The following is a 23068-nucleotide window of genomic DNA, read 5'->3' as shown; positions in this document are numbered from 1 at the left end:
ACCAAACCCACGTACTCCATTTGCACCCCGAAATCCTCCAGCCTGGCTACTGGGGCGGGGGGGAAGCCCGGGCACGGGGGCTCGCTGCCAAGCCCCGGTGCCGGAGCCGCACCGCTGTCCCCAGGGCTGCCGTCCCAGGCCAGCCAGGCTGTGCCATGCCATGCCATGCCGTGCCACGTTGGGGGGTACACCCACCGCCCGCCATCCCCCATCGGACGGGACAGCACCCCCGGCACTGACCCGTGGCCCGCTCTCCCCTGCCCGGCGGGTGCTGGCGTGGGGTCCCGAGCCCCGAGCAAAGCTCCAGGGGAGGGCACGCACCCAGGTTGCCCGCACCCTGTTCACCCCATCCCGGCACTGGGACCAGCCTCGGGGTGCTGCCCCGGGGAAGAGGCCGTTAGGGGAAAGCTCTGCGGCCGTGGTGCAGGACGCTGCAGGGAGGCACCGGCGGACTCTAGATGTGCCACGCTCCGGCACGCAGGGTCCGGCAGCAGAGCGGTGACGGCATCAGCTGTAAGTGAAGTGCGAGATAAAACAAAGCAGCGAGGGAGGATGGGGCTGGACAGCAGGTCCTACACGCCTGGATGCTCTGCAACCCTCCTCCAGCTCTTCCACTCTGCCAGGCACGAGCTGGGGCCGATCACTCACTCGAGCCCAAGCCCTTCTTTGCCGACACCGCTCGGTGAGTCCTGAACGATACCGGAGCAGGCGGCTGCAGCCAGCCGGCCCAAGGCTCATCCCCATCCCTAACAGAGCCCAGCGGGACCAACGCTTCCTCCGTGACTTGGCAGGACACTCAATAAATGCCACGTTGTGGCCTCTATGAGCAAGAGCTGTCGCCGTGCCCAGCGGAGCTGCGAATCCCGGCGGGGTGAGGGGATGCAGGAAGCACTGCGGGGGCACCGGGACCCCCGGGGGAAAGATCCAGCACCACATTTTCCCTCTGGACAGGCAGTTTTCTTCCCAAGGGTTGTGTGTGCCGGCTCAGCCCAGCCTCACCACCCATCCCGCTGCAGGAAGGGTGCTTTGCTGGGAACGGCGAGCAGGAGCCAGCTCGGTTTGCCTTTGGCTTCACCAAGCCCTTCGCTAACCCCCTCCACCTCTCCTCCCCGGATCCTCCCATCACAATTCCTCCTAGAAAGGCACGTAAAGAGCCCGGGATGCGGTACGGGGGGATGCTCCAAGCCACCATGCCGCAAAGCAGCCCCGGTGGAGCCTGCAGAGCCTCGACCGTTGCCGAAAGCAGAACCTGCAGCGCCCGCGGGGCTCTGCGCTCCCTCCTCCCCACCGGCTCCGGCAGCAGCGGGGCTACCGAGCCCAGCCCAGCCAAGCCGAGCCCAGCAAGCGGCCCCGGGGTAGGACTGACCTTGCTGGGGCAGGCTCTGCCGGAGCTGGGAATAACTCCGGGCTGCAGCCTGGCACTGGCGTGCCCAGCAGAGCCATCTGAAGAAGCGTCAGAAAGAGGAAAACAGATGTACGGAGAAGGAATGGCCCCAAATTTCTGGTCATTACACCAGGAACAACTACATTTGCTCTCTTCACCCTCTCCTGCTGTCAGGGAGCCATTTCAGCCCACTGCAGCGCCCAGAGCTGAGTGTGCCGGCAGGCTTCTCCCCTCCTGCTCATCTGCATCTGCACGCACTGTTTATTCCAAGCAGAACACAGTCGGGAGAAGATCTCTCCCAAGTTCGGCACTGGGGAGCAGCCAGCTCTCCAGAAGGCTTTCAACAGCAAAACCCTCCCCAATTTCACACGCCGGAAAGCAGCGGCGATGACGCAGCACGTTCCCGTGAAGCTCGGGAGCCGGCACCCTGCAAAGCCTCCCCGGCACCGGCGCGCTCCTCGGCACAGGATCCCGGCTCCGGCACGCGGCCAGCAAGACCGGGCGCACGCGGTCGCAGCTTCTCGAGGGCTGGGTGCGGCTGTTTGCGGTGCGGGCCGCGGCACCATCATCTCCCCCCTCCCGGTGCTGGCAGTGGCTGGGAAGCAGCAGCCCCCCCTCACTGTGCACTGTCCCCATCCCTCTCAGCCGCGCCGCTCTGCAGAAGGTAGGACCTTCCAAAAAACCCCCGACCGTCACCGCACTAGGTGAGCGGCCGCTGCCATGCTGTGCCATGCTGTGCCATGCTGTGCCATGCTGCCAGCACTCCCCAAGTTTGCAGGCTGCCAGTAACACGCAGCAAAAATTGCCCGTCAGTGCAAAAATCTGCAAAAGTCTGCAAAAATCTGCAAAAGTCTGCAAAAATCTGCAAAAGTCTGCAAAAGCCTTCCCTCCTCTGGGGAGAGGGATGACTTTCCAGGGGAAAATGTTTTCCCCAGTCAAACCCCATCCCCTGTTTTTCCTAGGTCTGATCTCCATTCTGCCGGTGGTGCTGGCACCAGGAATGCTGCTTTGGGTAAGCCCAAAAGGAGCATCCCGGGAAGCATCCCAGTGCCTCTGAGCTACGCTATCTGACCAGACACAGGCAGATGCACTGGAAAACTGCAGGGAAACCCCCAGCCGCTGCTTTCCAGGTACGCTGGGGGCTCGGGTTTGTACTCGCAGGCTCTTGCGGATGAGAGGTTTTATCAGTTCGCTGTCAGCCTTCCCTTTGATGAGCCTCCATCCCTGAGCTGCATCGCTAACAAATCCCCAGGCATTAAAAATAAGCTGAAGCTTTGCAGATAAATCGGCGCAGGCATCGGGATGGAGGGCAAGGGCAGGCCACCCGCGCACCCCTCTGCCCGGGAGGGGGGAAGACGAGGCACGGCCGCGGTTCAGACACACTCCTCCTCCCGTCCCTCAGCATCAACGACGCGCAGCCCACCAGTCTCCAATTATCGACCACCCCATTGATCCGGGGATGACCGTGCACGGCACGATTGCACCTCCTGCCAATCCAGGGACTGGCTACGGCACACACCGGGGACACCGCGCACCGCCGGTCCTCGTGCCCTGGGAGCGTCACGTCCCTCTGCGCCAGCCTGGACCACAGAGCCCCTTTGCTGCGGCAGAAGCGGGATGCTCGCCCCCGCGGTGCCGGGCTTCGGGGACGGGGCACGGGGATGGGGCAGCGCTGCCGGGTACGCACGTCTCACCGGGGCTGGCTGAACGGCTGAAATTATCCCCCGGGGCCAGAGGCATAAAATTAAAGTATCAGGAGCACGTTGAGTGGCTTTGGGGGTTTGCCCTGGCCCCGCACAAGCCCCTGATCACAGTCGCGTGGTTGATGGGGTGCAGGGGGGTGAGAAAGGGGTACCCCCACCTCCAGCCCAGCAGCGGGGGGGCTGCTGCCCGCCTTTGCCCACTGAAGCTGCCCTCCCACCCGGGGCCAGCTGCAGGGCTGGTAACGGGGTTCTCCCCAGTGCCACCGCCTCTCGGCATCTCCAGGGACCTTCCCGCATCCCCACCACACTCACAGCCCCCTGGCACCGAGGCTGGAGGCACTGAACACCGGCACACAGAGGGGACGGGTGTAGCGGCACCGGGGACCCCGGCACACCGCAGAGCCCCACCTCCGTACGGCAGCAGCCCGTCGGGCAGCCCTGGCTGCTCGGGCACCACGGGGAGAGCCACCCCCCCGCCGCTGCCCTCCCCGCCGGCTGCGGGGCAGCCCTTGAGGAAGGGACTGAATCGCTTCCGTGCACAGGGGATATTTTCCCCTGAGTTCCCTCGTGCCGTCTCCCTCCATCCGAATGATTAATCCCCCCCCAGCTAATTAGAGGAAAGGGCCAAGAGCGCCCATTTAGACTCGATTCAATTGCCTGCACGATGGCGTAATTAAAAAAGGCTGCTTAACGGCGGTGCATGCCCAGCACTGAAATCAATGGGCAGCGTCTGTGCGGAGGGAGCCGTCCCCGCCCCGACGCGCACCAGAGATTTATTCCACCGCGGGAGACAAATCCATACCGGGACACAGCAGCCAGAATGCCGGCGGGCGCTGCCGCTGCGGCGGGGGCCGGGGCCGTGGCAGCCGGTTCATCCTGTGCCACCGGGCAAATTCCACCATGCTGGGTCACTCCCGTGGCTGGCCTTGCAGAAACCGCAGCGGCTCTTGCACCGGGCGCGTGCCGCGGTGGTGCAGGGAGCCGGCATCAGCAGAGCAAAAGCTAACAGAAGAGTCAAGAAAAACAAATCCTGTCTGTTAAAGGGAAAAGCAACGCGCTGTAAAAATCCCAGCTTTAGAAACTTCACGCTGCTTTGATGAAAGGGCGAGAGAAGAAATATATTATACTCCATCTATCTCCAGGGGCCTGGGAACTGGGATGCAGTTCCCCATAGCCCGGCTCCTCTCCTAACGTGATAAGTGCTGCACGAACCGAAAGCAAAGGGGCGGCTGCAGGCAACGGCCGCGGCCGTGAGGATGTTTCTTCCTCTTCTCCCTTCGGTGCTTTCTCCAGAGGGAGGGGGGACAGAGGGAATTATTTCTGGAAGCAATCGCAGCCGTTTATTTTTACTGCAGGGGCCCAGGGGAACCTATCGCCGCTGCCCCTGCGTTTCGGCAGGACGGGCAGCCGGCGGGCAGCGCGGGCAGCTCTGTGCCGCGGCACGGGGAGACGGCGCATCGGCGGAGCGGGGGGACACGGCGTTCCTGCCGCAGGGCTGGAGGGTTGGGAGCGGGGGCGAGCGGCCGGGGAAGGAGGCGGAAAAGAGGGTGGAAAACAGGAGGTGGGAGCAAAGGCCCCCATCCGCTGTGCCGGGCTGGCAGCGTCCGGCAGCCCGGTGCAGGCAGCCTGGGGGGAACACAGCCGCCCCTGCCCCCGGGCTGGGTTTCAGGGTCTCCCAGTCATGAACTGGGGCTCGTGCTGGAAAAAGCCGGAGCTGGAAAGCCCTTAGGGACGGCGGGACAGAGGGACGGGCGGTGGGACAGGCAGCAGGGTGCCTGGCAGCTCCAGAAAAGCTGGCTGCTCGCCTGCCCCGGGAAACTCGCACCCCCTCAAGGCTGCTGCCCAGGGCCAGCGCACACGGGCATCGGCGAGAGTGGGGCACAACCACAGGGCAGGAGACACGGGCTGCTGCCTGCCTGCCTGCCTGCCCGCCTGCCCGCTCACCGCAGCCCTTCTCCTGGCCACGGCTGCACTCACCATCCCGCACCGTAGCCACCCCCCCCGGCCAAGCCGCCTCCAGGTCCCCGAGCCCCTGCTCCCCTCAAATGCCCACAGACACCCACAAAAGCAGCCGTGGCAAAGCCCATCCCGCTGCTCCAGGTCCCTGCTGCCCACCCAGAGCCAGGGACGGGGACGGTACCGCACACCGGTGAGAGCTTCCCTGCCGGGTCCGGCAACGAGAGGGATGTCCCACGGGAGCTGCCGTGCAGCCAGGAGCGTGATATACTGGGACAGCCATAGACAGCAGTAAGATTTATTAATTTCCAATTAATTTCATCCGCCTGGAGCCGGCAGGGATGGCAATGACCTCCAAACGAGAGAGGAGAAGGGATCATGGGATCTCATGGGATTTTGAGGCGCCTGACCCCAAACACGGCCCCTGCTGCCTTCACAGCGTCGCTGCCTGCACCGGACGGCACGCTGCCTGCGGCACAGCCGGAGCACACGCACCGGGAGGTGGCAGGACGAGGACAGGAGGGCAGCTGAGGACAAACGGCTCGCTACAGCCAGAGGACTTTTGTCCTTGCTGGCGAAACGCGTCCGTCCGTGCCAGGACCGGAGCAGCCGGGTCTGGGCAGGGGCTGCCCTCCCGCGGCACCGGGCACGGGCGGGCGGCGGCCCCAGGGGACCCCCAGCCAGCCGGCCCGAGGGAGCTGGGGTTGCCGATACCTCGAGAGCCCGTGCACCAGCAGCTCCCAGCTCACACTTTGCGTCTTGCACACGCGCGTGCAAAGGCCGGCAGGTCCCTGCCCGAGCGCACACCGCCCAGGGGCGAGGGACGGCTTGTTCCACCACCGCTCCATGTCCATGTACTAAAGCAAACGTTCTCCGGGACGGCAAAGGGACCACGCTGCCCGGCGCGGGGCAGGGGACGGCGAGGGGGGTGTCAGCGGTCACCCTGGCAGGGGGTGGCCAGGCTGCCAGGAGCAGGTCCCGCTCCCTGGAGGGGGTGCTGCTTGCCTTGGGATGAGGTGGGGTGGGGTGGGGTGGGATGGGGGGGGGGTTACATCCAGCTCCATAATTCCTAAAGTGCAGCTCCCTCTAGTGTCACACCAGCCCCCCAGAGCTGCCACCGTGCACCCACGAGGCAAGGTCACCGCTGTGCAAGGACAGCACCCACGAGGAGGGTCCCCGGGGTGCAGGGACAGCGCCCAGGAGGAGGGTCCCCACCACGCAGGGACATCACCCGCAAGGAAGGTCCCCACAGCGCAGGGACAGCACCCACGAGACAAGCCCTAATCCATTTCCCAGCAGGCAGCCCCCGGGGTGCAGGCAGCCCCCGGGGTGCAGGCAGCGGGCACGGCACGGCCAAGCCCGGACAGACACACGGTGCTTGTGGCCGAGGAGGCGGCTGATGAAGCACCGGCAGCGAGACCGAAAACTCATCCTGGCCTAATTATTCCTAATATTCAATTCATCAATCTTGAAGGGGATGATCGCGCTCCGCCGGAGCGGCTGCCAGCAGCGATCCCTCCGAGGGCTTGTCACGCCGTCAAGCTGTGCCAGCTCTTCCCGGGCAAACGAAAGGCAGCGGGAAGGCAGGAGGTGGCTCCGAGCCGGGCAGGGGAGCCCCAGCCCTGAGGGACAGCCTGGGGTGGGCGCTGGGGATGCTCAGGGCAGACCCCAAACCTCAAGTCCCCTGCAATGGGGAGGATCCCTGCATCCACCGCTCCTCAGGGATGTGCCAGCACGGCCACAGCCGCTCGGCACCCATCACGCCCATACAGGAGAGGGGAGGAGAAGGGGGCCAGAAGGTGCTCGGTGGGGGGGCAGCAGCTCAAGGGGCCACCGCAGCCCACGGGGACTCACAGCCGGGGATGCCAAGAGTGAGGCTGGAGCATTCGGCACCGCTCTGACTGCTGGACCTGCCCGAGGATCCCGGAGATCTGGATCTCCAGAGGATCCAGGACATCAGCTGACCCTGGGACTCTGCAGGGAGGGACACCCTTCGGAGGGTGGCAGGGGTCCCCGGAACAGGCAGGGCTCCCCGGGGCACCCCTGCAAACGTGCACAGCGCTGGACCCGTGCCGACACCGCAGGCAGCACCGCGCATCGGTGCCAGCCCACCCCGTTTGATCTCCCCGCAAGCAGACAGCTCTCAGAAGTCGCTAGCTCCCTGCCGGGGTGGGCTTTAAAAGTATATTAAAAAAGGGGGTGGGAAAAGAGGGATTTTGCCGCAAAGATCGATGCTGACAGTGAGCCGTGAGAAGGCAAGGGCGAGCCACCCCGTGCAAGGCTGTCATTTCAAATCAGAACGCGCCGCCAACCTCGAGGGACTGTTTTGATCATTAACGGAAAGGATTTTTTCATCGCTTTCCTCAATCAAATTAATCTGAAGTGAAAAACGTGGAGCTGACAAAGGAAATATTTATAAAGCAAACGAGGCAACATCAAAGGCAAGCGGGCGCCCGGCTCCCAAGGCTACCAAAACAGCGAAGGCAGGAGCCCGGCGCGTGCCGCAGCAGCGCGCTGCAAGGTTATGGGGAGCTTTAAAAATGGAGACCGGCGGCACTCCCAGCCAAACGGCTTTTTGCTTCTATTTCTGGGGGTCACTGGCTCCCGACCAGCCACTTTGGGCACGGGAATGGCGGCAGCTGGCTGCCGTCCCGCTTCCCTCCTCCTGCTGCTGACAGCGGTCCAGCGGCAGCAGAGCAGCGAGGGTGCGCCGCTGCCTGCCCCTGCCTGTCCCTCCGGATGGCCTGATCCTGCCGCCCACCCCTCTGGGTGCGTTGAGCGCGATGCCTCACGCCGCGGCACCGTGCTGGGCGTCTCGGGAGGAAGGCAGAACCTTCACCCTCCTCCCCGGCACGGCAGCCCGCGCCGCCCGGACGCGGTCGCGGGGACACGGGGGACGCAGAGAGCGGTCACCGGCCTCGGGGACGGCCGGGGACTGGGGCTGCCCCACAAGGGGACGGCTCCCCCAGCACCTCGGGGTGGGCACGGGGGACCCAGGACCGGCGCGGGCAGCACCATAAGCACCAAGGGCTCCGGCGGGGCCAGCCCCATCCCCAGCTGCCGTGGGGACCCGGTGACCGGAGCCGGGGGCTCCAGCCAGGCACTGCCCTCGGCTCCTACCTGCGAGCGTGCAAGGGCGAATGCAAACAGATTTGGGGAGAAAAAAAGGTGGTTTTGAGCAACAGCCGAGCACGGCAGGATGGGAGAGAGCAAACCCCATTCCGCTGCACTGCAGAGCAATGGCGGCTGGAGGAAAACCGGTGCCGGTAACCCCCGGGGTAGCTGGCAGCACTCAGACCGGGACCCTGCCAAGGTGCAGCCTGGCACGAGGCCTGGACCCTCCCAGAAACAACTGGGTTTCCATTTCAGAGACCAGAGCTCACTTCACAAGTGCCAGCAACATCCTCACAGCCGCTTTTGACTACGACAAGTGACAGACTTCCCATTAGAAAAGTCTCGCAAGCTGCTATTTTTTTTCCTTTTTTTTTTTTTTTTTTAAATATATAAACAGGGCTCTGAAATGGAAAGATGCAATTAGGCATGGAAATAGTCCTCAATGAGCAGCAGCGAGCAGCCTCGCTATGAAGGAAATTGATTTTATTTGACCATTTTATGAGCATTTGAAAATTGCATCCTGAGCATGTGCTTCAGTAGTTAAGTGCACATTATATTCTTCATTCCCCTGAATTGCTCTAAACCAGCCTAGAAAAATATGCCGGGGAAACAAAGGGATATATAAAGCGACGCAGGTACACAGCATTCCTGGGAAATGGGTGCAGCTGAAAGCGAGACTGCAGCCCCTCGGAGGGGCCAGCTCAAAGGGTTCTCCAGCTTTGGGTGCACCCCACAATTCCGCGCGGAGAGCCCCCGGGTCACCCGTAAGGACTCGCACACAGCACCACCGGCACAGGCAGCGCCGGCTCCCGGCCCCTCGCTAGCACCCACCCGTGCCGGGGATGAGCGAGGACCTTCGCCACCGTCCCCGTCCCCTCCGTACCTTCTTCCCGATGAGCTTCTTGCGCAGGAACTCCCGGGCCTCGAACATGTAGGGAATGTCGTAGAGGGGCCTCAGCTTCCTGTTCTTGTCCTGCAGTGGGGGCAGAGAGGGGGCACAGGTCAGGGGAGCCCCCCAAAACCACCCTGTGATGAGCATCCCTGCGGGGAGGCAGCCCGCTCCAGAGCAGACACCCCAAAGCTGGTGCACCCAGTACCCCCTGCCCGCTCCCGTGGGTGCCCTCCCGCTCCCGCACCCCAGGGTGGGCTCCCCGAGCATCGCCGCAGCCCCGGCTCTGCCGAAACCCCGAGGGGAGCCCCTGGCCGACACGAGCATCCTCCCACGAGGACGTGCCGGCAGTCATCTCGCAGTGCCAGGCTGAACGTCTCCTCCAAGTTTAAGTGGCAGCTCTATAAGGGGAAGGGATGGAGGGGAATTTGGCGGGGGGGGGGGGGGGGGTGATGGCCACGGTCCCTCCAACGAGCCGACCACCCCCACCGACCACCCCATCCCCTCTCGCCAGCCCCCCCCAGCCCCGCTCACCCCGTGCCAGGCAGCTCAGCGCTGCCCAGGGATCTCCGCTCGCAGAGGGAAGCATCAAAGGTCTCCCCGAAAAGCCGCAAAGAGCACCCCCTCCCTGCACCCACCGCCCACCCTGCCCGCAGGAGGGGAAAATAAAGCTCAAAGAGCTCTGTAATTAAGAGAGCTGTGCAAACCGGGTACACGGCCCCTGCTCACGCAGGCTCCTGCACAAAAGTTGCTCATTAGATGAGCTCGTTATCAGTGATTAACAGCACTTGCGGGATGAGATGCCCAGGAAAGGGAACCAGAGGGCATCTGGCCGCTCGCTGCCCATCAGCTGCTGGGGGCCTCTCATGATGGTAAAATCCCTTCAAAGGCTGAGCAAAAAGGGGAGTTTTCCAGCGGAAATGGCAGCGGGGATTTGGGAAGGACGCGGGGGCGGGAAGGGGCCAGGGAAGGGCTCGAGCCGCACCGCACGGCTGCACCCACACGAGCTTTGCGGCAGGTGTGGTGGAGCGGGATTGGCAGCAGCGAGCCCGGTGAGCTATAGAAGATAATATACAAGATGTACAAAATAATCCATATAGGACACAGGGTGCTGCTCACCCTTCCCGGGCCACCCTCTGCCCCCAGAGCCACCAGCGCCCCACGGCATCCCGATGGGCTGCATGGCACGGCACGGCACGGCAGGGCAGCGCGTCGCCCGACGGCACGGGCAGGGGCTCACGTCCCTGCCAGAAAAGAGCCGGGGTGAGGACTGAGTGCCAGCGGCAGGAACAGTGTCCCCCAACCCCTGGCTTTGTCCGGGGGCTCCAGGCAGGGGTGCAGGCAGGGGTCCCTCCTGACCAGTCACCGTCCCCGAGAGCGGCCGAAGCAGGTGACTTGCAAGAGCACGGGGCAGGCGCGCAGCAGCGTCCCTGGTCGCCCTCCCCATGACGAAGCTTTGGGGACTGAGCAGTCCCTGCGCCGGGGACAGCGTCTTCGGAGCCACCACCCCCGAGGGGCTTGTCCCCCACAAACGGGGCCACCACCAGCCCTGGATGCAGCACGCGGTGTGACGGCACAACGGACCTGGCTTTGAAAGCAGCGCCAAGGGGCTGCCGCTGCTTGGCACCATCCCCGGAGGGAACGACGCAGCTTTCGCCGGCACATCCCGCTCCTTGCTGGTGGCATGCTGGACTTTGGACACGTCTTTGCAGTTGGCTGCACCGGCACCGTTACGGTTATGGCACCTTCGGGCCCTGCCAGCATGCGAGGGGAGGAAGGAGGGAGGCGAAGCCAACCCAACCCAACCCAACCCAACCCAACCCAACCCAACCCAACCCAAGCCTGGGAGCTTCCCAGCCCACGCCGGTGGAGGATGGCCCTTGGCACGGGCACACCGCTCTGCTCGCTGGCGCGGTGCCGTGGGGCACAGCCCCCCGCACACCCCGCCGAGCTGGTGAGGGGAGGAATACACTGAAAAGAGGGAGATAAGGCAAAAGCAGCAGGAAATGAAGGAGAGGAATCAGATGGGAGAGGGAGCGAGCGGACAAAGACACGCCGGCACTCGTGCTCCGCGTTCTTCCGTAATGAATGAGGCTTTGATAGAGTTTATTGTCCTCGACGCCGTTCCCAGGCTGCTCCTTGGAGCCGTTCCCTCCTCCACCCGCGTCGCAGCTCGCCCGGCGCCGCAGCCCCTGCCAGCGCTGGCGATGGGAACGGGCCGGATCCCACGAGGGCATCCCCACCCGCAGCAGCGAGCGGGTGCTGCACCCAGCGCCGAACCTGTCCCCGGAGGAGGCTCCTGCTCCGTGCAATGGCTGAAAACCTCTCTGCAGGCAGGGCGAGGGCAGGTCCCGAGCCTGGCAGGGTGCAGGACCGGCAGAGACGGGATTTCTTCTGGAAAGGAGCTTTTACGCTCGCCGGGGATCAGCCCGATATCATTTGTGGCACAGAAAAACTTCCTGGCGCCTAATGAGATGGGCTTGACGAGGCCGGCGTGGAGCTGTTGCAGGCAGCATGGGATGCGGTGCCAGCTAGCTGGCCCTGAAGCCGGTTTTCCAGCAGGGAGAGAGTTTTCTCCTCGCCCCATATAAAATAAAGCCCCGTCTGAGCACATGGGGACGGCACGGCCGGTGCGTGGCCGGAGGGAAGCTCCGGCACGGGGACTCGGGAGCGTTCTGATGCCGTAGGAAACGCCGGTGCTGCTGCCAGCCCCGTCTCAGCCCCACGGTTGGGCCGGCTCCCTGGCTACGCCTCGGTGAGCCGCAGGACGATGCATTATTCACGCTGCTCCCCTCCCCGGTGAGGGGGACGGAGGCGTTTCCGTTATTTAGCTGGTGCCAGAAAAATTCCCGGTCCCGCACCAGGGCTGGAGTTGAGCCGCGTGATAAATCCTGCAGTGCCGGGAGCGGGGTCTGAGCGGGGCTGCTGGGGGGGGGCTGCCCGCTCCTCCTGGGGCATCCCCCCATGGACCGGGGCCATCCTCCCATGGGGCATCCCCCCAGGACCCCGCAGCAGCGTGCACAAACCCGAACCCGTCCCCTCGCGGCAGGGCCCCGGCCACGCAGAGCCGGAGGAGCAGGGATGACTAACTCCTCATTTCACAGTCCAGTGCTGCAAAGCGGTGCCATACAGCCACGGCCGTCGCTTCGCTGAAAAATCATTGTGCGGAGACGGAGAATTTCCTGACTCCAGCCCCTGCTCCCTGCGGGGCCAGGAGAGCCCCCGAAAGACCGGGAGAGCCCCCAAAATAAACGCTTGCACACAAACGCTGCCTTTCCCCTGCAGCCAAACCCAGGCTTGCTGCTCCCCAGCCCCGTCCGAGCAGCTCCGCAACACAAGGACGCTCGCTTCAGGGTCACGCAGCAGCCTGCTGCCTGCACTCAGCTGCCTGCTCTGCCTGCCGGGCTCTCGGAGCATCCCCTGTCCCCGAGTCCCCGGGGGGGCTGCCACCCCCGGACCCCGCAGCCGGGAGCACGCGGGGCTTTCCTCCGCCCGCCTTCGCAGCGCAGCCGTGGTGGGATCCGATGGGATCTGGGTGACGAGTCTCTCCCAACCTCGACAAGGTCACGGCGAAGCTTCAAGTTAAATAACGCTGCCCAGGCTCCTGTCTGCTGCTTTGCACAGGCAAAGCCCTGCGCAAACACTAATTAATCCTCACTAACGAACTCCAAATTTATTGCTTATTTAAGTGTGTATCTGGCACAGGCTGTTAAGTCCCTAAGCCCGTCCCGCACAGCACTGGAGCGCAGGAAGGGGGATGGCGGGAGCGAGTGGCAAAGCCCTGGGTGGCCCCGGCATCACCCGGCTCACGGTGCCGTGCCGGAGGGGCTCAGGTGCCGGCAGCAATGACATTGGCGGAGAAGCGACCTGAGAGCGGTTCGGCAGCCTTTGCACGAGGAGGGTATGGGAGCTGCTCACAAAGATGCCCCAGCTTTGCTTTTAAAGCTCCCACGGGATGCATCCGCCATCCCAGCCGGCACAGGGCTGGTGTGGGGCAGCCGTGGGTCCCGGCACGGTGCTGGCGTGGTGCAGCCGTGGGTCCTGGCACGGCACTGGCTTGGGGCTGGTGCTCCGGATGGGCTCCTCCGCCGCCGCTTAGCCAGGGATTTACCCGGCTCGTGTAAAACCCTGCAGCTGCATTAATGAGAAGAGGGGAAATGCCTGCCCTGGAAGCAGCGTTCAAGTGCTTAAAAGCCTCTTCTCTGAGCGCGGTGGCGGTGGCTCTCCCCGGCATCACATGAAAAGCAAACGTTTGCCTTAAAAAAACCAACCAGCGACCTCGTAGCATCTCCCGGGTCTGCAGCCATGTGGGACCACCCCAAAGAGGGGACCACCGGCACAGGCACCCCGGCGACAGTGCCGTCCCCGCTGCCAGCGCAGCCGCCCTCCCCGTGCCATGCCGTGCCGGGACCCACGGCCATGCCACGCTGGCTCCAGAGGAGCCGGAGAGATGAGGGCTGAGTCCTCACTGAGGCCGCGTCGTCGTGATGCTGATGAAAAATGCAAACTCTTCTGCAATTCCCAGCACAAGTAAAACGCAATGGGCTGTGCCAGGAGTCGGATAATAGAAACGTTTAAGTGTCCAATACATATCGCCCTTAACCACTGCCCTGTCAGCCACCATTAAATACCGTTTTGCTGGCCTGTAAAAATGATATTTTATATCAGAGGGGAAGCGGCCTAGCAGATTGGTCTGGGAAGCCATTCAAGAACTTGGACACACGTTTGAGGTTTTGCAAATAAACATTAAAAATCAATATAACAGCAAGGATGTTAACTAAATTCTACGACCGTCAAACATCCAGCAATTATAGACACATAGAAAGATATTGCTTTTTTTAAACTACTTTTGAAGCCAAGAGCTTGAACCACAGCAGCATCCCTGTAAGCCACCTTCCCTGTTGCCCTCCTGGACACAGCATTTCACGGTGCACGGGGAAGCGACGTCCTCGGCCGCATCCTGCTCCGGGAGCAGAACGGGCGAGAGGGATGGCACAGCTCTACCAGCAGCAAATGCCAAAACGCCGGACCCGGCTTCCCCCGGCAGCCAGGGAATGTCATCAGCCATTAAAAAAATAATTTAAGAGAAAAAAAAAAAAAGCAGCATATTAGCCTCATTCAATTAAAGGTGTGTGGTGAGGAAGTCGTTATTAGCGAGAAAGTCAATGCGTGGAGCTTCATCTTCGGAGAGTTGCTGGAGGAGGGGAGGGGTAAACTGCTCCCCCTCCCTCCCTCCTGGGATGCGGAGACAGGGATTTCAATCCAGAAATCGATGGGAACGTGCTGCTTCCTTGCAGGCTGCCCGCAGATACGTGCCCGGGAGCCCAGGGAAAGAAGCCAGCTTTTTGTTTAAAATGAAAGACGGAGCATCTCGAAAGAGGGTGCTGCCCCCGGTGCTGGTGAGCACTGGGTGCCAGCAGCACTCCCAACCTCCCTCCTCCTTAAATAACCCCCACGTGGCTTTAAATATCTAACAGGCTGAGTGAATTACGGCTCTCCTGTCAAATTAACATCATTACACTGTACAGTAGGCCAATTAAAGTCTTGTTTTCAGGAAAGCAGCAGCCGCGAAGGATTGCATCCTGCCACGGTGGGGTTAAACACCGACCGCCCTCAGTTCCCTGCTGCCCCGGGGGTCCCGCTCCCAGCCCCTGGCCCCCTTCCCAAGGGCAGAAGATGGGGATGTCGATGGATCCGGGCGCATTCGGAGTAGCTGAAAACGCTCCAAGACCCCAGCCGATGAAACGCAGCCCGGCGTGCCGGCAGCACCTCCCGACTCCCCACCGGTCCCAGAGCGCTCGCCGGCTCGCAGAGCAGGGGAGGACGGCCTGACCCCCCCCCCCCGGGGGACGAGCCGGAGCTCCCAGCTTCCCGTGCGCAGGATTTTGGGGTTTCTTACAAGAATCCCAACGCGGGATGCTGCGAGCACCAGCCCTCACGGGAGGACCCCAAAAGAACCAAGAGGCCGGGACCCGCAGCCCGGCGGTGCCGTGCGGACCGCAGGTGGGGAGAGCTCTCCTCTTCCCCACCAGCGCAATTAGGGAAGCTTATTATTTGTAAAGCAATTAGCATAGCAAATCAACTCCAAGCGACACGCGAGAATAAGCCATTCAAAACGACGAGGAGAGGTGGAGATTACCAGCTGCCACCGAAAGCGGCTGGGAGCGTCGCCGGCAGCGTGCCCGGCGTCCCCGGGGCCTGGCGGCTGCGGGGCTGCTCGGGGACGCAGCAGCCCCCGAGGGACCCCAGGGTGGGGGGAACCTGCCCCGATCAGGGGCTGCCCCCGGGTCCGGGGCAAGGATCCGATCCGGAGCAAGCGGGGCTCCCTCCGGCAGGCAGAGGAATCCTCGGGGCGGCAGCCGGCGGGGGGGGGGGACCCGGGCTGCCTGGAGTCAGGTCCCGCTCCCCCCCGGCACGGGGAGCGCGAAGGCGAAGGAGGGAAGGGGGGACGGTTCGTTAGCAGTGTCACGCCTGCGGTTCCCAGCCCTCCCGCTCCGGTGCATCCTCGGCTGAACCCGGCGCGCTCGGCTCGCCAGGGGATGTGCCGAGTGGGAAATCCATCACGGAGGCCGGCGAGGCGGTGACAGCAAACACGGCAGCGTGTTCCGTGCTGGTGTAACAAGCACACCCGGCGCAGGGCTCCGAGAGGAGCCTGCAGCTGGCGAGCAGAAGCGAGCGAGCGTTTGGGGACAGGCTTTTCCATATCAAAGCCTCCGTAACGCATCAAAGCTCTGCTCTGCAAAGATGGCAAGGCACGCATCTGGTTTAACGGCACACACGTGGGCGATGCTCTTACAAACGGCATCAGCTCGTTCACGGGTCCGTCCCAGGAGCCGGGCAGCGCTTCTGCAAGGAAGGGGATGACACCAGGAGCAGAAACAGCTACAGGAAAGCAACAGCCCTGAGGACCGCAGGCACGTGCTGCAGCGCGGAAACAAGGACGAGGGGCTCCCACCGCACCAGAGAAATAAGCAGCGTCTCTGCTTGGGCGGCCCCAGCTTGCACAAGCAGGTGCCAGTTCCTGGATGCAAAGCGTGAAGTGTGTATTCAGCTTCTCCAGTGCTCTGCCTGCTCTGCCGCCTGCCTGCTCTCCTGCAGAAGTGTTCTCCGCTCCCTCCTTGCCTGCAGACCCCCTCCCTGGCAGCGGGCACTCGATACCAAGGCACCACGAGCCCCTCAACCACTTGAGTGATAAATGCCGGCTGGCCACGGCGGAGCTGGAGAGGGTTTTTAAACGCCAACAAAGGAGAGAGTGCATGCCCAGAGACCTCGCTGAAGTGAGAGAAGGGCAGTACTGCAGGCAGCCCTGCCTTGCCTTGCTTTGCCCTGCCCGCGGTCAGCCCCAGGGGTTGCACGGGTTGCCATCCCCACCTGGTTGCATCCTCGGCCACAGCGGTGACCGCGGTGCCACCGTGCTCGGTGGGGCAGACCGGACCGGCACAGGGATCTGCCGCAGCCCAGCCGCAGCCAGAACTTGGCGGGGGGCCGTGCAGGAGTGGAGTCATTTGTGGCAGCGGCCGAGGACTAATGAGTTTGAGGGGCACGGGTGGATCCGGCAGCCCCTCCGGCAGCCTCCCTGCCAGGCTGGGAGAGCAGCTCTTCTCCAGCTGCTCTCCGAGAGGGCACAGGGAAGATCAGAGCATCTCGGCGGCCGCTCCTGCAGCGAACGAGACCGGCCGGCCGGAGTTACGGCTCTAAGAGGATTAACGCCAGCGGCCACTCTGGGAGCTCTCTGATACTCTCACACAAAGGGACGCCTCGGAACTAACGGGGGTCGGGAAGAAGCTTCCCCTGGAAGCCCGTTATCCTGTGCCTGCTGCTACAGGACGGCTCCCACCTTCTTCTAAATCACCTGCCTGCAGCGGGAGAGCAGGCAGCTTCAAAAGCCCCGGCTGGTCGCTCCCATCATCCCAGCTCAGCGATACGGGTGGGTGCTCCAGCCACCAGCGCCGGGTGCTCGCCCCATCGCCAGCCCAACGGCACCTCGCACCCATCCGAGTCGTCCTTTCGGGCCAGCGCTGCCCGCGGGTGCCGCAGCGGGGGACTCGCCGGCGGTGGGGGTGGCACGGCGGCACAAAGCCCTGCCGGGAGGGCACAGCTCCCCCCAGCCGGTGCCAGGGAGCCTCTCTCCTCTCCCGCAACGGGCACCCACGGGGATATTAACGCGCACCGCCGGCGGAGAGCGTGGTGAGGCAGGAGGGCGGCAGTGCCGGCACGGTGCTCCCGGCACCAACCGTGCTGGAGTTGGGAGAAGATGCCCTGGGGAGCGAGCACCGTGGCTGAATCCCTACCGTGCCAGCACCCCGGGGGTAGAGGGCTTTCCCCAAACCCCTGCTCAGCCCCCAGGTGGTATCAGAGCACCTCAGGCCCAGGAATTACTCAAACATCGTTAGCGGAGCCCAATTAAAGAGAGAAAAACAAATTTCTCCTGAGCTGAGCCTCCATATCCAAACAAGAAAGAGAGGCCCCCATTTTAATCGCTTTCATTATCAAAACAGGCTCCCCGCCAGAGCCTTGTAATTGGAAGTCGACCATTTTAAGGTGCTTTGCATTTTATCAAAGTGTATTGAGAGGACTCACAGGAGCATCCTCCCCTCGGGCCCCCGGCCCTGCACGGCACTGGCACCGCAGCCCAGGGTGGGGGGAGCCGGAGGTGCCCCCTCACCCCAGAACCCGCTCGGCACGGCGGGGACGATGCTGTCCCCTTGGGAGCAGGGACCTTGCACAGTGGCGGTGACTCTGGCCACGGCGTCTCGGCACTACGGCAGTGCCGGCTGGGCTGAGCTCGCCGGCAGCCGCCCTTCGCGGCGTGCGCAGTCGGGCTGAGCTCGGCGCCGACCTTCCTCGCTTCCCAACGCAACGCACCATGGCGGCCGCTCCGAGTCCTCCCTGCTCTGCAAAAGTTCTTCTCCTGCTTCTTCCCAGGCAGACGAGGGGCTCGGCACACCCAAAGCTGGCTCGGGAAGGCAGGAGACAGCCAGGTTTTTGGTGGCCCCAAGTAGGAGCAGCCCAGCCCCAGTCACCGGCACACCGCACAGGGGCACCGAAGGCTTTTTTCTCCATCATCATCCTCAACAGGGAGCTGGGTCTGCGGCCGGACACAGGGCCAGGCTGAACCACCTCCAGCATGGAGCAAGTTTTCCGCATCCTCCAGTACCCTTCCCGAAAGCAGCCCAGGGCACAAGAGCAATCCAGCCTGCAGAAAGGGCTGCCAGGACGGGGAAAGGCCACTCCACCCCAGCCGCTGTCTTTTCCTGTCTTATCCCGCATCCATCCTCCACCTCTCCCATAAAACCCGTCAGAGCCCAGCCCCAGTATTGATGGTGCTGCCGGCGCACGCCGCTCCGGTCTCCTCCCCAGGGCGTCGGGGCTGCGCTCACCGTGCGCCTGGGCTCACTCCTGCAGCTTTGCCAGCAACTATCAATCTCCATCAAGCCTGAAGGCAACTATTAATCACGTTAGAGAGAGGCCCTAATTTAAACCTTCTGCCTGCTGCCACACGCTGCCTGCTCGTCTCCCTCTGCCAGCCCGTTTCAACGGTGAAGAGCAGGAGGACCTGCAGCCCACGGTGATGGGGAGCACCGGAGACGCCAGCCCAGCACGGAGCAGCCTGCGATGGGCCTGGGGCGTTCGTGCTGCTCCCGGCAAGGAAGAGCACGGAGGAACGGCAGCACCGGGAAGGTCGTGGCAAGAAGAGGTCTTCCCCAAAGCGGGGTCCCACCGAGCCACGGGCATCCCTGGAAGGACCCTTCCCCCAGGTTAATGGCATCCCAAAAGAGGAAAGGAAAGGTTTTCCTCCTCTCTGGATGCACCAGCAGCTGTTTGAGCTGGGAGCCCCTTGCACGGAGCAGAAATGGCTGGATTTCACCCCAAAATGTCCAGGTCTCCCTCCAGGAACCCACCACCTGCTGTGGCAAGAGGCACCCGAGGCTACCATGGGGGAGACGCCGGCGGGTCCGGCCCCAGAGCAGAGCAGGGCTTACAGGGCTGCACGATGCAGATGCCTCTCGGGATGCGGGCAGCACCGCAGGGCGGCTTTCGGCAGCAGAGATGCTTACCCGCCACAGCGCGGCACAGCCTGTCCCAGGCGTGCACAGGACAAGCACGGTGCCATAACCAGTCACTTTGGGGCTCCTCCTGCCCGATGGAGCAACAGATGAAGCAGGACACAGCATTTTCTGCAGGAATTTCCGTCTCTGCAGTTTGCAACTTCCATCCGGCACGTGCTGCTCCGGACGGGCAGCAGGTCCCCGGCGGTCCCCAGCCTTGTTCCTCCATCTTTCCGCCTCCCAGAGGGATGCAGCTGGGGCATTTGCCGACACAAGCAGTGCACATCCCGCCGCGTGCTCCGGCAGCCAGCGCTGCAGCATCCCCGAGGTAAACGGCACATGCAACGCCGGCGGTTCCCACCTGTACTGGGAAACCGTCCCTGCTCCCTCTTTGGGCTCAAAACCAAGCCCAGGCGCAGCCAAGACCAAAGCCACTGTAATTCTAATTGCTTTGCGAGAGCAAAGCCCGTATCTCTAGTCGCCGCCATGCTCAGCGCCTCTAACTCCTCAAAAGTGGGTACAAAAGCACAGTTTGCAGCCCATAATTCTCTGAAGGCCCCACACCAGCGCTTTGCTCCTCATCCGCAAGACCACGGTTTTACAAAGAGGAACAAAACCCGCCGTGCCCGCCGGCTCCCCTGCCAGGGCGGCCGCGCCGGCCGCAGCTGCTCCGTGCCCCCGCAACCCTCCTTTGCACGGCTGCTTGCAATCCCATTAGCAGCGGGCTTAAATTAATAAAGTTGTTTGTCTTGTCAGCCTGTGTTACACGTTGAACAAGCACCCTCTCGGGAGCCGCGCTCCTGCGGCGCGGGGATGAGCCAGATCCTGCCCAGGACAAGCCGGCTCTGCCGATGGTGCTGCCCCATTACAGCATCCCTGCTGCCGTAAGTGGCCCCCGTCTCCTGCCTCCTGATGACCCTCCCCGGGGTCTTCTGCATCACGCACCCGCAGCCCCCAGCTGGGAGACCCCCAATGTGGGGGCATGCTCCCCCCACGGCACCGCAGAGCGGTTCGCCCTCGGTTCGTCAAGGGGCTGGTGCTCTCATGGCGGGTGCTCGCTCCCTGCTCGCTCCCCGCTCGCTCCAAGACAGCACTTGCGTGGCCATCAGCGTGACGGCTGACGGAGGGCCGGGCAGCGTCGAGGACGGGGAGGAGGGCAGCAGAAAGCTTGCGGCTCGCAGCCACGGCGAAGCCTCGGCTGCTCTGGTCCGCAGGGAAATAAAACAGCCCCAGCAGAAAAGCCACAGGACAAATGGAAACCACGCGATCGATACGATCATCATCTCTCTCCCGGCATGATAATAAAAGGCGAAGCTGCAGATGCCGTTTCGGCACAAAATATCAGCAGATGAGCACTGGCGCACAGGGCTTGGGGGTCAAACAGGCATTTTTGGGAAGGGCGCTGGTAGAGGTGTCACCCCGGGGGCTGGGGACACTCGCCCAGCGATGCCCCGGACACCCCGGAGCACCTGGAGCAGCATCCCCTTGCAATCCCCGAAATCTGAGCCTGGAGGGGCATCGCCGGCAGATGCCGTGGCCATGCCTGGCCATTCAGACAGATGCCGCGCAGCCCTGCTCCCGACATCAGACCGCCTGCCCCACGGAGCCCCCTCCTTCCCTGAATCCCCCCAAATCACCCGTACCCTTGGAGGTAGCGCTGAGCGCGGATGCTGAAATCAGCTAATGAAAGTTATTTATGAGGCGATTACCAAGTTGGCTGTGCTGGCGCTGAATTAAGATAATTTGTAATTATGTGCAACGCTTTTAGAATACAGCACGCTTATGTTTTTAGTCACTTGTTTTATTAAATTAAACGCTTGGGCTAATTACAGGCATCCTTTGGATATCTCCCTCTCAACTCTCAACCCGCGGGAGCCTGTCACCAGCAGATAGCGTGTTCATTGCTCCAGCGTGTTTGCTCACACAGGACCGTTCGGGGCTGTAATCAGCAACTATAAATTACCTCGTTAAAAACGGGATTACCCTTTGCAAGGAAAGCCTCTGCTTCAACCCATCAAGATTCTTGCAAAAAGTAATTTCTTAGCAATTGAAGTTTTTGTTTCGCCAGCATTAGAGGAGAATATTTCTAGCTGAGGAATATTTGTGGAATAACTCCTCAATTCAGGCTTCGGTGCTGGAGCGAGAGCATCTGGAGGGGTGTCTTACCTGCATGTGCAGCTCTGCTGCAACCTCTGTCCAGCCACAAAAATGGCAAAGCATCTTTAGGTAGCAGCAGGAAAGGCAGTGCCCTTTCCTGGGAACTAATTGGGGAAATCACCCAAGCACGACGTTACCCGTCCACGGGGAATTCATCAACCAGCAGCGCTTTGGCAACGTGCACAAAGAGCCACCTCTCCCCAGACGAGGAGATAATGTCACCCCTAATGAGGAAATTGAGATGTATAAAAATAATCAGTAATTTCAGAAGGGTTTGGGTTTGTTTTTTTTTTTTAATTTTACATCACCACAATGTTTGAATTCTATTTTAAATGAACCAGACTTCCCCTGAGACCCTCATCGAGCCAAGGGAGCACCAGAAAAGCAGCCCAGTGTGAGATGCTCTGAATGCCTCACAGCCGAGAGCCCCAGAAAAGGGGATCTAGCCCATTACTGGCTTCCACCGTCACGTGCTGGAGATGCACCAGTGGCATCAGGGACCCACAGGGAGCCGACAGCCCTGAGCACGGACAAGGGCAGCCAGGAACATCCCCCCGGAGCATGCTGGAGCAGCCCAGGTTTTCCCTGAAAGGGCCTGTTAAACAGGAGACAAGGCATTTGCTCTGGCATCTTTCTTCCTCCTAACACCAGATTTAGTCCACCCACAGCTCGTGTGTCTTCCCCAGGTACGCTTTTGTCCAAAAAACCTGGAGAAATCATGCTATTTAACTCAGGTTTACGCTGAATGCCCATCTGCTTGCGGTAATGCAGACCTCGTAGGGCTTACAGAACATTTTTAAAAATATTTTCCTCTGTGGTTTCAACCGCTCATCTTTGCCTTAAAGCTCAGCAGCCCCATGAACGGGCGGAGAGGACGCGCAGCCCTCGCGGGGGTTTCCTCTGCCCACCTACACTCGTGTCTCCAACATGTTGCAGCCGCTGCCGGAGGGGACAGAATCCGTCCTCTGCCGAGCTGCCGCCGCAGGGACCATACCACGTGCCTCATCCCAGGCAAGGCAAATCCTACACACCCCCCCTGAGACACCCCCTCCTGCGGCACGGAGGGGGCTGATCCGTCCCCGCATCCCTGCCCTGCTCAGCTCCCACGGTGGGACGTGGCGGAGACCCCATCCCACTCGGTGCAGGATCACAGCAGATAACCGGGCTGGTGGGAGCATCGCCCTGCATCCCCGGGGGCTCCGCTGTGCCAGCCGAGGACCAGCAGCATGCTGGCACCATCCCAAGGGGCCATCAGGGCTGCTCCCCCCCATCCAGGGAGCCCCCAGGACAGAGACCCCCAGGGACAGACCCCGGGGGGGTCACCACTCTCAGCAATGCCAATGTCAAGTCCTGCCACGACCCAGCCCCAAGCAGAGAGTGATGCTCGGAGCACCGGGCTGCAGGAGGGAGCCGACACGGGAGGAGGAGGCAGCGCAGGCGCAGTGGCACGGCACGGCACGGCACGGCACGGCACAGCTCCTGCCCCAGCAAAGGGGGCCAGCCCTGCCCCTGCCTGCCTGCAAACTGGCAGCAAGGCTCGGTCAGGGCAGATGAGGCAACATCCCCATCCCCGCTGCCTGCTGGAGGAAATCTTTGGGATTGAGTGCCTTGCCAGACCACGCCAACTCCGCTCCTTCCCATGTTGCTCTCCAAGCCAGAGGGAAACGAAGGAAGGGAGGTTGCAGTGCTGAAGGAGGACTCTTGCCAGCCTGACTCACATCAGCAATCCCTGGGGATTTGCAGGGGAGGACGACAGCAGTGGCACCCTGCGCCGCGTTGCCGGCCCCGGCAGCGGGGACCTGAGCCGGCTGCAGGG

General features: G+C 62.5%; 1 protein-coding gene across 1 annotated transcript in view; it reads right to left on the bottom strand.

The window, feature by feature from the left end:
* SND1 (staphylococcal nuclease and tudor domain containing 1) overlaps positions 1 to 23068 on the bottom strand; it is a 130938-nt gene that overhangs the window by 73755 nt on the left and 34115 nt on the right. The window contains exon 11 of the mRNA XM_030014964.1: positions 9041 to 9130. Coding sequence (XP_029870824.1) covers positions 9041 to 9130 — 90 coding nt within the window. The remainder of the gene's footprint in view (positions 1 to 9040; positions 9131 to 23068) is intronic.

This window comes from Aquila chrysaetos, chromosome 5, assembly GCF_900496995.4.
Source record: "Aquila chrysaetos chrysaetos chromosome 5, bAquChr1.4, whole genome shotgun sequence".
In the NCBI taxonomy this organism is placed as follows: Eukaryota; Metazoa; Chordata; class Aves; order Accipitriformes; family Accipitridae; genus Aquila; species Aquila chrysaetos.
The sequence above is the reverse complement of the archived record's forward strand: the minus strand, read 5'-3'. Positions and strand labels throughout refer to the sequence as shown.